This window comes from Carettochelys insculpta, chromosome 30 (assembly GCF_033958435.1).
Source record: "Carettochelys insculpta isolate YL-2023 chromosome 30, ASM3395843v1, whole genome shotgun sequence".
Lineage (NCBI taxonomy): Eukaryota > Metazoa > Chordata > Testudines > Carettochelyidae > Carettochelys > Carettochelys insculpta.
The window spans coordinates 6,944,342-6,959,381 of NC_134166.1; the positions used below are offsets into that span (position 1 = coordinate 6,944,342).

Below are 15,040 nucleotides of genomic sequence, written 5' to 3' on the forward strand. Positions count from 1 at the left end.
ACCATGCCTCACTTCAGAGACCCCTCCAACAACTGCTTGGGTAGTAATGACTTCAAGGCATGGTCTTTTTGAGCTCACTACATTGAATACTTTCAATTGTAATTAATTAAGCAATTGACTTTTCCAGAGTGCAACATTTCTGGAGTAGTGTGTGTGTTATGCTTATAAGAAGCATACGGTACCTTTTTAAAGAGATAAGGCAAGAATGCTGCATTTATTGAGAATACAGCATCGTTATATTATATGCATACTATATATATATAGTACACACACGCACGTGTCTTGTGATTGTTTATAGTTACCAAAGGTTGTCTGCTCTAATCTGTTGGCCAGATGGATTAGATGCAAATGTGGAGCCAGGTTCCATTGATCCGGCTCGATGCTCCGATATTGACAAGATGAGAAGAGGTGGAACCCAACTCTGTAGTGGTGCACACATCTTTTATAGCTTTTAGTTCATAGTTCTGGTTCTGTCCCACTGCCCCAGTAACTATGAGCCACCAGTCAAAGGCACATGGATTTGATCCTTCCCACTGCCTCAGGTTTCTGTGTGATTAATTACCTGCAGATGGGACTTAATCTTCCTTGCTGGGTGGGTCACAGCTGTAGAGTTCAGTTCTTCTTGTTCTTCAGCCAATAAATGTTTGTTGTCCAGGCATACTGGCTCCAGAGGGTAGCTCGGTAAGCATCCACATTCACACTTACAGATGGATCTCACACACCCCCATTCTTGCACAGACAGCCCAAGGTTTATAAGGTAATACAACAAGGCATATCCCTCAAAATAGAGTCTTAGATGCAATATGGAGTCTCATACAAAGTATCTTATGATTATAAAATAAGAAATATAAGGGATAATACAAAGGTACAAAGTAGTATAAGATAATTCTGAAGAGTAATACAAAAGCATGTGGCCTATTAAAAAGATACAGGGCAATATAAAGATACATAGTAAATACAAAGTGTCCATTAAAAGATGTGTTGCTATCCAGGATTGCTACCTGCGGTGAGGATGTAGTTAGGGAAAGCAAAGGTTTCACTTTGATAAGTGTAAACTGAGTAGACTCTGTAAGAAACTCATAAGTGAAGTTCCTGAATTAGAAGTTCATGTGTGTTCTCAAACTACAGATAACCATCGTGCTGGATTTGTCAGGCTGTGGTAATGATACAGGTGCATCATCACCACTAAATGAAATGCAGCCCTTGGCAGTACTGACTAAAAGTCTTTACCACCTGATAGTGGTTTAGTAACCTTTTTAAAATTAGTTGATGGGTTTTGGTCCTGTTCACACCACAAGTGGCACTACAACTGGCACTACTTGCTCACTTTCAGCAGCGGCCATGGACTAAATAGATTGAGCCCTTAAACTAGAGGCATTGAATGTAAATTAGAGGACCAGGTTGTAGGAAGCTTGCCGTGCCAATTTTCATACTTGTTATAACCTGGTCCAGTTCTCCTTCAGATAGAAATCAGTCTGTGATCTAATGGAGTAGATCACCCACAAGCTTCTAAGACAGCTCTGGGGCCTAGCTCTGGGTCTGCAAGGCACCCTCCAAAGATTACTCTTTCTCTGAACATACATCCCGCAAGTGTCATTGCTCCTTACTGTTGTCTGTGTTCTTCTATTCAGAGCTCATGAAGAGGCAAATGCTGCAAGAAAACTAACAGCAGAACAGAGAAAAGCAAAGAAAGTTAAAAAACTTAAAGAAGATATTTCACAGGGCGTGCATATAGCTGTGTACAGGTAGGTGTCTTCAACCACAGAGCCGAAGAGTACTTCCTTTCAGCAGGTGTTTTTCTCTGTGACTTCTCATAAACGCAGATAAAATATCTGTCTACAGACATGTGCTAATATGGAATGTTCCTTTAATGTCAAGCTATTGGCATCTGGCTTCAACAATCACAAAACATTTTGTGAATTATAATCCTAATGACCAAGAATCTGAGACAGGGAGATTAAATGTTCAGTGTTACAAGCAAAGCTGACAGTAAGATCCTTTGGTTCTGTTATCTGATAAAAACACCACTGAAAAGTCAGATGAAAGCTGCTATTACAATATCAGTGTTAAATACACTCTGACCCAACTGAGACTGTTGTGGTACGTGCTGTAAAAAGATTGATAAGTCTTTGCTCTGCATTGAATGAAACTCTGTTGAGGGTAAGGTTTTTGTTATACTCCCTCATTATTGAAAAGCTTGAAGTGAGCATAAGCACTGGGATGAACTGGAGGAACACGAGGAAGATCCTCTTTCTCTGTTATCTATTTTTCATAGTTCTGTAGTTCCCTTTTCAAATAAATCAATCTTTGTGTTTCTATCCTCAGAGTCAGAAATCTGGGCAATCCAGCAAAAAAATTCAAAATTGAAGCAAATGCTGGCCAGCTGTACTTAACAGGAGTGGTTGTTTTACACAAAGATGTCAATGTGGTGGTAGTAGAAGGAGGTAAGAGTTATGAGGATAAGCTTTCTGGTTAGAACACTAGATATTCAAAACAAAAAGCAGTCAAGTAGCCCTTTAAAGACTAGCAAAATAGTTTATTAAGTGAGCTTTCGTGGGACAGACCCACTTCTTCAGACCATAGCCAGACCAGAACAGACTCAATATTTAAGACACAGAGAACCAAAAACAGTAAGCAAGGAGGACAAATCAGAAAAAGATAATCAAGGTGAGCAAATCAGAGACTGGAGGGGTGGGGAGGAGATCAAGAATTAGATTGAGTCAAGTATGCAGACGAGCCCCTATAGTGACTCAAAGTTCCCATCACGATTTAAACCATGTGTTAATGTTCCGAATTTGAATATAAATGTCAGTTCGTCCACTTCTCTTTCTAAAACGGAGCGATAATTTCTCTTCAGTAACACACATACCTTGAGGTCATTGACAGAATGCCCCATTCCATTAAAATGTTGACTAACTGGTTTGCGGATCTGGAGTGTTTTGATGTCTGTTTTGTGCCTGTTGACCCTTTGTCTAAGGGAGTTAGAAGTCTGTCCAATATACAAAGCATCTGGGCATTGTTGGCACATGATCGCATATATGATGTTAGCAGAGGAGCATGAGAGAGTGCCCGTGATTCTGTGAGTAACCTGGTTAGGTCCAGTGATGGTATTTCCAGAGAAGATATGTGGACAAAGCTGGCAGCGGGCTTTGTTGCAGGGAAAGGTTCCAGGACCGGTGTTCCTGGGGTATAGACTGTAGCTGTTAGTAAGGATCCTCATGAGGTTGGGAGGTTGTCTGTAGGAGAGAACAGGCATGTCACCCAGGGCCTTCTGGAGTGTAGCATCCTGATTAAGAATAGGTTGTAGGTCTTTAATAATTCGTTGCAGTGATCTGAGGTTGGGGGCTGTAGGTGATGACCAGTGGTGTTCTGTTCTTGGCTTTTTTGGGCTGATCTTGGAGTAGCTGGTTTCTGGGTATGGGTCTGGCCCTGTCGATTTGTTTTTTTACTTCTCCTGGTGGGTAATTCAGGTTTATGAATATTTGGTAAAGTTCTTGTAGTTTTTGGTCTCTGTCAGTTGGATCAGAGCAAATGCGATTATACCTAAGAGCTTGACTGTAAACAATGGATCTAGTCACGTGTGCAGGATGGAAACTAGGAGGGTGTAGATAAGTATAGCGATCAGTAGGTTTTCGGTACAGTGTGGTACTGATCAGGCCATCCTTGATTAGTACTGTAGTGTCCAGGAAATGTATCTCTTGCATGTTGTAATCGAGGCATAAGTTGATGGTGGGTTACAAGGCACTACATTTAGCCGTTTGGAATAGATATTCAAAAGTTGTGTTCCTTCCCCCATCATGATATCTAAATTGCCAATTCCTGGGATGAGGGTAAGTAGAGGATGATGATAGGCTGCTGTATTCAGGATGCTGCTTAGATTTATTCTGCGATTTATTCTCTTTGGAAGTTGAGTATGTTAGCTATTTAAGTATTGTAAATAATCCTCTTAAATATTTTATCTGTAACTTGTGTGTGTAGGAAATACAGCATTGTTAAATCTGTTGTTGCGTCTTCTCAGGAAAGTTGTCATTGAGTCTATTAACACTTCCAACTTGCATTGTGCTTTATAAATATTCTCTTGACGTGTTTTTCGAGATACAGTCCCCATTTTACTGCAAGGGAAACTGAAATAAGAGGTGAAGTGAGTTTCCAAGGTCACACAAGTGTGTTGGATTAGAGCCTGGATTAGAATCCAGGAGTTCTTGGTTTAGATTACAGGTTGTACTCTTTGGCTGGAACTCAGTGGTGTTTGAGTGTGTTAGTTTTTTGTATGTGGCTACAGGTGTCTTTAGCTGTCACTGCTTTTCAGAGGCAGACTAGGACAAGCAAGAGTTAAGTGAAAGACTATCTTAACGTCTCTCCACAGGTCCAAAAGCACAGAAGAAATTCAAACGTCTCATGCTCCATCGAATCAAATGGGATGAACAGACATCAAACACAAAGGGGGATGGTAAGCATAGATCAATATGTGTGCGTATATGTGAATCATAGCTAATGTGACTGTAAAGAAATGGCAACAGGGTCATTTTGTTCCAACTGAGAGTTAAGCCATTTTTATGCAAATCCTTATGTAGAACATAATGCCAATCATCTGGATTGTCATTCTGAAGATTTATATAACACTTCTAAAGCAAACCAACATTGGGACTGTGATTGTTAGTGTTTCCCAAACTTAAAACATTCGCATACCCTTTTGGGACCTCGGCTTTGTCACCATACTCCCCCTCCCAGTGCTTATCTCCTGATTTTTAGTAATTATGTGCTGCTTATCCCTTGAAATCCTTTTGCATACCACACTTTAGGAAACTGCTTTTAGGTAATCAAAAGCCAAGAACTACTTTGCTGGTTTATGTGCTTTATTGTCGTTTACACCAGTTTGCCAGACTACCTTCTGCTGTGTCAGCCCCTCCTATTCATCTGTTTTCTGACACACAGCAGGATCAATTGCAAGACTTCAAGTTTGAAAAAACACATACTCTAATATGGGAAAGTGTGTGTGCTGCTGAATGAAGCTCTGTCCCGGCAGACTGGGGAGGTGAATAGTCCCAGGGATGTGTGTGTCATAATTCCATGAGGCACTCTGGGTAGTATAAGGGACATGCTGTTATTTTAAAACCTGGTACAGATGTATGTCCCTGAGACAGGAAGTGGGAGCTCAGAGCACAATTCTCATAAGCAGTACTGGCAACCACAGCTTCATAAATGTGAGGCCTTTGTGATGCCATTGGCCAATAGTTACCTTCAGGGCAAGGCCTTATGCCTTCATATGTGCTTTTTTTCATGCTCAGCCCAATAAGGGAGCAGACCCTGAATTGATGACCCTGGGTACCACTAATAAATATTTTGTAATTTTGTGATGTGAAAGACCAGTTCATGACTGTGACTACTGCTCTAGACCAGTGATACTCAGACTGAAGCTCAGGTGATGCAAGGGGCTGTTTAAAGCATGTCCTGCAGTTCATAAATGTTAAAACTGATTTAATGATTGACCAGTGTGAATGCTTTTCCTGTGTTATTAATCAGTTAAGTTTTCAGCATGCACTAAGTTATTTTATATGCTGTTGGAGTAATTACATATAATTTCTGCAGCATACTGTTTAACTATATAATACTGTAGCCAGCTACTACTGTGACTCTTTTAGGTAATGTTCATCACTAATATGACTCCTGAAACAGCTATTTGAGTATTGCTGCTCTAGGTACATGAGCCTGAAGTGGCAATAAAAATTCACATATGAGAGAGATGTAGTCAGTGTTGAATATTCTATGCAAGTAAGTTAGATATTTTGCAGTGTTCGGATTTGATTTTGTGTGTGTAATGTCCAGAGATATCATAGCTACTAACAGCTATGGAAGAGTTTCACCTAAACACTGGCAAGGGTGAAGGGAAATCAGCGAATACTTGTACCCACTCTCAAGCTGAGGGAAATATAAAAGTCTTAGTCTAAACAGCAGAAGTGTATTTGGGATTTAGAGGGGAGAAGTTCTCTAAGTGGAATGAGGATAGAAGCGTGGTCAAGATATGCCAATGCTTTGAGCTTTCTGGTGGGGAAGACTTGTATTTTTAATGCTGGTGCTTTCTGAGTGACTGTCTGGAATTCCTTACAGCCTGGGAGTCTCAAATCTGCTTTATTTTTTCAGAGGATGATGAATCTGATGAAGAGTCTGTTAAAAAGACAAACAAGTGCTCTCTGGTTTGGGAGGTAAGCTGTAATCTTGATTTAAAGGAGAATTTTGAACTGTGGCTTCAGTGCTTAATTCTGGATCACTTGGCTTTTTAACACTGCTGATTGTGAAATGTGCATGCAAGCTATAAGTCTTTGTCATTTGCTGCACACTTCTGTTTGCAAATCAATATGCGCAAAGCACTGCAGTACTAACTTCGTGGCACTTGATTTTTGTTTTGATTGGATTAGGTTGGCCTTGGTGTCAATATGAAAAGTTTGGTTTATTTCACATAGCGAAAACAATATGATAACTTTCACTGTCTAGTTTTATACAAGAATATTTTTGAATTTGGAAGTGTATAATGTTGGGAAATGTATGATCCCATTCAAATATCTAATCACTGTTCAAAGGAAGCTGGGCTGACTTTGGCCATTTTTTGCAACGAAGGAGAGCTAGGTCTCGGACTGTCTTGTAGTCTGAGACCAGGAGGTAACAGACTGAACCTTTGCAGAGGAGAAAAGCAACCAATGCTTTCTACAGCTAGCTAATGACTAGAACCTAGTTGGCAGCTACCAAGTGTGCTGGCCAGAAGTACTGTGGCTGTATAACTCCCTGATGTTCTAAGTGACTTGAAATTGAGGCCCATGTCAGTCAGTTTTCATGATCACAACTTTTTGAGATGCTACAATAATGGCATAATAGATGACATAATAGGACACTGGCTACTCAAACAAAAATGGACAGTCTGGAATAAATCGTGTAATTTTAATTATAGGGTTTGAACTGCTCTTAAACTTTAATTTGGAGATTGTACTGGGGAAAATATTTCAGATAGTGGTGTCTTCTTTTACATGAACGGACAGTGGAAATTGCCTCCTTTAATCATGTTTCTATACAACTTCTCAGCTCTGCACAAATAAAAATAGCACTAATTTCATTATGCAAATCATAGTTCCTCTTTGCACACTTGTCTAGAAACCTAAGAAATTCCTTCCTTTCCATTCTAAAGAGATTTATTTTTTTTCTCTTGTGGTTGTATTTGGTTATTGATGCATTTGCTTGGGCTTAGTTGTTTTTTCCTACCAGCAAGATGTATCAAAAGACTCGTACTCTTTTTGTCTATTTCAGGGTACAGCGAAGGATCGCAGCTTTGGTGAAATGAAATTTAAGCAGTGCCCCACTGAAAACATGGCACGGGAGCACTTTAAAAAACATGGAGCTGAGCACTACTGGGACTTGGCTCTGAGTGAGTCCGTGTTGGAATCCACAGACTGAAGGTGCTGCTGCCCTCCAGCATTCCCATTGTTAATTTGAGAACAATACCTGGCTGAAAACTTGGACAGAACTCCCTCCCTTCAAATTCCTGCAGTTCGATGGATATGATTAAAGAAATATTTTTAAAACATTCACAGCTACACTATTTTCTGAGTAAGCCCAGCTCTTGGAAATTGTGGTGCGGAATGCAGTATCTGCCAGTGGTACACACATCAGATGCGCTCTTAGGTGTTTTTTACATTTTCTGGTGAAGATTCAGTTTTGGGGAGGTGGGAGGGCCAGAGAAAATTGTTTGCAAATAGTGTCTTTAGTCCTTCACATACAGCTGTTTCCAGTGGAGGTACAAGCATCTCCTTGCTTTGCCAGCTGTTCAAGTAGATAAGGCCTGATATTGGACAACTTGCATACAGTCAAAGATTGCTCTTAGTTGGGGAGGGAGGCAGTTGTTTGGGAGCAGTCCCAAATGATCTGAGGACGCAGTATGGAACATTGGAATTTGTAAAACAGAGTAGGAGATGGGGACTTAGCCCACATCCTATAATTTACATAATAAACTTTTTTAAAAAGAAAGTCAAAGATGTGTTTCTTTACACGGAAGTTTCAATTAGCCTGCTGTTACTCACTACAAACCACATTCTTCCGTACTTGGCTCTGGCATTAGTCTTTTACCATAGCCCGGATATGTTTGGAAGGATTGTTTGACAGTAGCCTGAGAATCAAGGTCCTACTGTATTACAAGCATGGAGGGAAGACAGTAGTGGCTAGAGTAGTTGTTAAAAATCTAAGAAAAGTCAAAAGTAAGTGGAGCATGCTTCTTCCCTTATTCCCATAAAAGTAACTATGAGGAGAAGAATACAGCTGAATACATGTAAAGTGAGACCTTCTCCGTTCTCATTTGTAAACAAAAGATTTCAATCCAGCAAGTTATCATTAAGTAGCTGATGACTTAAAAGTAGAGTGTAGGGTTGATCTTGAAGAAATACTTGAGGAAAGTGAACTGATTGAGGGAGGATATTCCATGCCTGAAGAGCAAAGTGGAGGAAGGATCAGTGGTTTTGGTGTGAAGCAGATGTGAACAGCAGCAAAGGGCTGATGGGTGGAGATACAAGCAGACAAGAATGAACAGGCAGAATTCTAAAGCTTGAACTTTGTAATATTTAGTAATATAACTATATGAATATTTAGGAAAAAGCAGAACTTGTAACATCCCACGCAGCATTATAAATCACAGCAGTGAATACTATCAGCATGTGGAGTGCCATTGTACTTTAAGATAACTGCAGTAAGCAGATTGGTCCTCAGAAGGAAAATGTTGAAACAAGTGGATTTTCTTCTGTTAACACTAGCATCAGCTTCTGGAGCTGAGTTTGTAGTTCAGTAATGTAACTTCCTCTACTTTATGATAAGCTGTGAACCTGCTTTGTCACGGAAATACTTTGGTACCATCCCACTTTGTTCACGTGGATGCTTATCATGGGTTCTGTCAGATGAAAGGCAGATCTCACCCAGCCAGTGGCTTTTTTAATAGAAGGGAGAGGACAAAGGATGGTAGCAGTGTGGGTACGGGCAGCTTGGAGAAAGGGAAGAAGTGCAAAGAAGGCCGGGAGCACAGCCACGCTGTATGGGGGCCTCCCCTACAAAGGATGCTGGGAACATGGCCAAGCTGTATGCAGGGGAGGACAAAGGATGCTGGGAGCATGGTTATGCCCTTCACTGCACAGGCCGTGCAACCGAAAGCAGTCAGCGCCCTCCAGCGTCGCGCCGGGGTGCCCTGATTGGACCTCTCCCAGGGGAGGGGAAAGGGCCCAATCGTTTGCGCTCTCTTGTCGCATTTGTGCGGCCCCTGCCGTGTGCGCATGCGCACTGATTGGACAGAGCGTCGTTTCGCTTCGCGGCGCACGCCTTGGGCGTTTGCTTGATTAGAGCGAGCGATCGTCCGCATGCGTGCGCTTCGGCGCTTGCGCAGTCACGTATGCGCATGCCCGGAAGGCTCCGCGACTCCAGCGAGAAGCTTGGGAGTGTATGGCGCATGCGTTGTGGGCTTCTCGAGGCCCGGAGGGCGCAGTGTATGCGTATTTGACATAGGCCACAGAGTTTAGCGCATGCGTACTAGATGTCTATGGACCGCGGGGAGGGGGAGGAGGTGTCGAGAAGGCTAGTACAAAATGGCGGCCGGTGGGCAGGCTCCGAGCTGTGGTGGGGATGGCCAATAACCAGCCCCTAGCAGCCGCCTAGGCAGTTAGCGCCTCAGCGAGCAGGGAAGGGTCTCGGTCCCCTCTGAGGAAGGCCCCGTAAAAAGCCCCGCAGAGCGCGTGGGGGAGGGGAGTTGCGCTGTAGTTCTCATTCGCGGGAAGTGTTGCGCGTGCGCGCACCCGCGAGACGAGCCGTGGGGGCTGTTGGGGCAGAACAACTCCTGCGTGCCGTAGGGGGAGGGGCGCGCCGGGCCGGGCCGGCGGACTGGCTCTGAGCACCCTGAGGGGGGCCGAGGAGCCCCTCGCAGGCCGGGCTGCGTGCGCGGAGCGGGAGGAAGGAAAGATAGTAACTCGGAGCTGAGCGCGTCGCGAGCTGCGGGCAGTGTGGAGACCCTAGCGCGGCAGGGCCTAGCCGCTCGTTCGGGCGCGTGCCCGCGGGAGAGCGACAAACCGCCGGCCCGCGAGGCCCTAGCCCAGGCGTGTCCCCAGTGCAGGGTTAGATGCCTCCTTTTTTGGAAACGGCCCTGGTTAAATATAGCAGCCGCCGGCAGCCCCTCTCGTTCAGCGCGCGCCCGTGAGGCGCGCTCTCCTTCCCGGGCGACGGGGGAGGGGAGGAGGCCTGAGCGGTGCACGCGCTCCCGGCCGCGGCGGTAGCGGCGCTGCTGCTGGTGCTGCTTGTGTGCGACTAGGGGAGGAAGATGGCGGCCGGCGGCGGAGGCAGCGCCAAGGCCTCCTCGTCGTCGTCGTCCTCGGCGGGGGCCCTGGAGGCCTCGCTGGACAGGAAGTTACAGTCGGTCACCAACACCATGGAATCCATCCAGGGCCTGTCGTCCTGGTGCCTGGAGAATAAGAGGCACCACAGCACCATCGTGTATCACTGGATGAAGTGGCTGAGGAGATGTGAGTGGGGGGGATGGGTGCGGGTTGGGGGTGCGGGGCTGGCACCAAAGGAAGCCCAACTTCAGTATCTCCCCGTGGGTGAAATGCCTGAGGCAAGGAGAAGGGGGCACCAGGAGCGAGATGGGGGGGCGGGGCACCAGGGGCAGTAGGCAACACAGCTCCATTATTTCACAGTGGAGGAAGAGAGGGAGGCAAATGTAATGACTCCTTTCCCGACCATGGAAACAGGTTAGACAGGGTCCTGGTGGATTTTTCATTAGGGGCAATATTAAGCTTGAGATGGGTCATCTTCACCAGGAGCAAGCTTGAGGAAGTATTTTGGCAATGTTCTCTGGTCTGTGTTATGCAGGTCCGGCTAGGTGATCACAATGCCACCCTCGTGGCTTGGAGTCCTCCAATTGGGAGAGTGGGGTTAGGATGGACGTGTTGGGGGTTTCAGTGGCTTTGGAAAAATAGCCCGTTTTTTCCTTTCACTTTCCTGTCTGGTCTCTTTTGCCAAACCCTGTTAGTGCAGGTATATCCCCCCATATGAATACACTTGCAGTTATCCACACCTTATTAATTGAGTTATATGTACCCATGTCACACTACGATTCTCCTCCCACACACACATCTTTAATGTGTCTTGTTTGTATTTTTCACTGTGCATCAGGTTGTTAGTTGCTTCTTGTAGATGTTTAAGCCACGCCCATTCCTGCTCAGATGGTTCCTTTATTGTGTTATAGATGCTTGGAATGTGTAAACAAAACTACTATGTTGTGTATAGCTGGTACAATCAGCTATGTTGGTTTTCTTAACATGAAAAATGCCAGTTCCTTAATTTATTGAGAGATGATTTGTGATAATAGTAAGACAAACCAGAAATGCATGATATCTGTTGTTATAGCTTAAAATAAATTTTTTTGAGAATTAAAAAAAATCTTGCTTATGAATTTTTAATGATCTTTTGGGAACCTCGTTGTTTAGTCTGAATTTCTAAGTTGGTTGAGATCTTTGTTTATAGCTCAGGACAAGTCTGGGAAATCTATTTCGCTGCTTAAAATTTTTGTAAGGGTGATGTTTGATCCTCAAGTGGAAATGTTCAGTTTGAAATGGACGCGAGCGTATAACGTTTTTAATAGTAGGCATTCTAACACAACTTCACAAAAATTCAAAACCTGAAACGGGAATCAACAACATATTTGATGTGAGGAAATGGGGAGTTGGTAAGAGGATGAAGTGAAGGTAACTAACTACCTTCTTGTACCACATTTCAAACATACATTTAATAATTGATATCAAGTGTTTTCCGAGCTTTAACTCAGTTAATGAAGTTGAGGCATAATTATACAGAGAAGAAATTTTTGGATGACATAACTTCTAGGCAAGCTGTTCTAGTCACAGTTTTTTTGGACTGGCGTTGTCAATGATGTGTATGTTGCTTATGGTTCTAACCAGTAGCCAAGTAGAAGTCTCCAGAGCCTCTGTTCTGCACTTATACCTTCATCCAAAAATTTAGCATAATATTCTAAGGAGGGAGGAAGGATCCAAATTAACCTCCCAGAAAATCCATTGTAATTGTTGAGGGCTAGCCATAGGCTTCGTCCCTACTCCCAAAATAGAGGTCTTTTAGATTTGCATAGGAGGAAGATTATTGGTATTAAAATCAAATCTAGTGTTCACTGGCCATAGCTGTACTGGGGACTTGAGAGAGGAGGGATAAGTGTGTTTTACTTGTGTAAATGTGGTTTGATCATCTTTATTGGAATTGTTCATTCATATGTCAAACAGTTAGTTTATTTTCCATATTTATTAAAGGTTGATTCTCTAAGTTGGAGAGTACACTTTTTTGCTTGTTCACTTTGATTTTTATATATTTAATTTGAGGGCTCTCCACATGAGAGAAGCAGAACTGAGTCCTTATTCAGGAGCTGCCTTGTACTTTATTTCAATATGAGCTGTCTGAGAAATGTAATGAATGGCAGGGTAGATTGTAAATTATTATGGATCTTGATACGTGTGAGATGCGGTTATTAGGGCTTACATTGCAAGTATTTATCTAGATGCAGACATGATGGTGAATAGTCATGTACACAGCTTGAGTTAACTTGTTTGCATTTTAAAGCACACATCAGTTTTCTTAGCAGTCTGACAATTTCAGAAGCAAGATTTGCTTGTCATAAATAAACTGAGGTCCATTTTTTAGCAAACATCAATGAAAATTAAGGTTTTGGAACAGTCTGAAAGTAAATGAGCCATTTTATGAAAGTAAGACATTTGCAACCCAGCTAACATTGGACCCAAATGTAAAATTAACTACTTTCCTTCTCTTTTAACCAGAATAAAAGGCACTTTAACTGTTGAAATTTTCAACAGGACAGTTATCTGACATAATCACAAACTGTTTACAATTTTAACATCAAAAGTTGTAATTTAAACTTTATTTTCAGATATATGAATTCTGAGAAATGAGTCTGTCTTGTAAGGCTGTGATTTACTTAGCAGAGTAAATTGAGTACAGGTTGAACCTCTCTAGTCTGGCACTGTCTTATCTGGAAACATCCATAATCCAGCGTGATTTTAGTTAGCCAGACAACCACTTATCATGGGTGTGGCCAAGTTTCCTGTGGCACCATTAAATTTGTTTCCAACCACCAGTCCCGGGTCTCAGTGTTCTGTGCTGTTGTTTAGCAGTATTTTACCCCAAAAGCCTTTTAAGAGTCCAGTAAGCATTGAAAGGGTTGGTAATGCTGCTAAACAACATGGACCTGCTCTCATCAGGCAAATTTCTCTTGTTTGGTACTGGACAGGTCACAAGAGTGCCAGACTAGAGAGGTTCAGCCTGTAGTTCATAATTTTCTTTTTCTCTAGTTTGACAGGGAGCTGTCGGTTTTTTAATAGTATTATTTAAGAATTAGAATATTAGGTCTTAAGAAACTGCTTTTGTAAAAGCCTCTAATGACCTCCTCTTTTGTAAAGTTCAGAACTAATATGTCATCCTTGTTCTTGATCTTTTCTCTGCTTGTCATACTCTTCCTGATACCCTTTCTCGATTGCGTCCTGTACCGGTTCTTCTTCCACATCTGATTGTGCCTCATTGTGTTCCATGGAGCATCATCCTCATCACCCCTAAATTTCTGTGCAGTTTCCACAGGTCTTTGTCCTGGGGCCGCTTTTTCCTTTGTGTCATACATAGATATATATCATTTCAGCTGCAAAGAAAATTCAGCTATCATTTCTCTTTGTCAAGGACTCAGCAGACCTGCCTCTCTACTCTAGACTTATCTTCTTCTGTCCCAACTAAAACTTTGTTCTTTCTGAAATCTCCCTGTGGATGCTTAGCTATCAGCTCATTCGAAACAGAGTCTTTAGTCTCCTCACACCACAGGCCTCCTTGTCCATTTACTCTGAACAATACCACCATGCTGCTTGTCTCTTCGGCCTGTAAACCAGGCATCATCTTTGACTCAGATCTTTTTCTCTAGATTGTCATGTTTAGGTTATGTTTGTTTGTTTTTGTTTTGTTTGTTTTTTATGTGGGACCTTTCCCGTTAATCCACTCTTCTAAAACTTGTCTAGGCTATTTCACATCATTACATGACTCTGAAAACATGTCATGGACTGTGAAATCTGGCTATTGTAGGGGAGGCCAGATTTCAGAGTTGGTTGGCTGGAGAATGGCAGCTGCTCTCTTGGAGCCCAGCTCTGAAGGCAGTTTATGGCCAGCAGCAGTGCAGAAGTGGTAAATATGATATGTTATTGCCACCCTTACTTCTGTACTGTTGCAGATAGTGGTGCTGCTTTCAGAGCTGGGCACACAGCCAGCAGGTGCCCACTAGCTGTTCAGCTCTGAAGGCAGTAGCACAGAAACTATGGGTGGTAATATCACAAACCCCCCTACCCACCCATAATAGGCATGAGGTTCCCCCCCACCATCATGAGTGGAGGCTCTGATTATAATTCTGTGAAATTTCAATTTAAATACCTGAAACTGAAATTAATAATTTTAAAAAAAGTCTCATCACTGTTAAATTGACCAAAATGGACCTTGAAATTTGTATGGTCCTAATGATGCAGAGTATACTAACCATTTGATTAACATTTCAGATACCTTCATGTTTCCCTCTGTTTTGCGCCTCACACTGTACAGGATCTGTACAGAAGCACAACAAAGCTAATTCTCCTTCAAATTCCACCTTAAAACTCTCCTTTTCTATCATCTCTACAAAAACTTAGCTGGACCAGCATGATAGGCAGTGGATTCTACAACAACCCTTTAATTGTTACCATGTCTCATTATATCTGAGTACTCTCCTGTTTGCTTTGTATCCACCTGTTGTGTTTCTTGTCTTACACTTAGATTGTAAGCTATTTGGGGGCATGGACTGCCTTTTTCTTTTGTTTGTACAACGCACTGCACGAAGCAGTCCTGATCCATGAACGCTCATTTTTTTTATTTATATAAAATAAATAAATGAGCGTTCATGGATCAGGACTGCTATTATATATCTATAAAATAGCTATGG

At 42.6% G+C, this 15,040-nt stretch overlaps 2 protein-coding genes across 4 annotated transcripts in view; both read left to right on the plus strand.

Annotated features, from left to right (window-relative positions):
• PRPF3 (pre-mRNA processing factor 3) overlaps positions 1-7,986 on the plus strand; it is a 29,673-nt gene extending 21,687 nt beyond the window's left edge. The window contains exons 13-17 of one of the 2 annotated variants that reach the window (XM_074980739.1): positions 1,632-1,745; positions 2,326-2,444; positions 4,367-4,450; positions 6,142-6,203; positions 7,297-7,986. In XM_074980739.1, the coding sequence (XP_074836840.1) occupies positions 1,632-1,745; positions 2,326-2,444; positions 4,367-4,450; positions 6,142-6,203; positions 7,297-7,443 (526 nt within the window). In that variant the 3' untranslated portion in view covers positions 7,444-7,986. The remainder of the gene's footprint in view (positions 1-1,631; positions 1,746-2,325; positions 2,445-4,366; positions 4,451-6,141; positions 6,204-7,296) is intronic. The other variant, XM_074980740.1, reaches the window with a different exon arrangement.
• Positions 7,987-9,675: 1,689 nt separating this feature from the next.
• The window catches only part of RPRD2 (regulation of nuclear pre-mRNA domain containing 2), a 58,790-nt gene continuing 53,425 nt past the window's right edge, over positions 9,676-15,040 (plus strand). For both annotated transcript variants that reach the window (XM_074980884.1, XM_074980885.1), the window contains exon 1: positions 9,676-10,535. In XM_074980884.1, the coding sequence (XP_074836985.1) occupies positions 10,334-10,535 (202 nt within the window). In that variant the 5' untranslated portion in view covers positions 9,676-10,333. The remainder of the gene's footprint in view (positions 10,536-15,040) is intronic.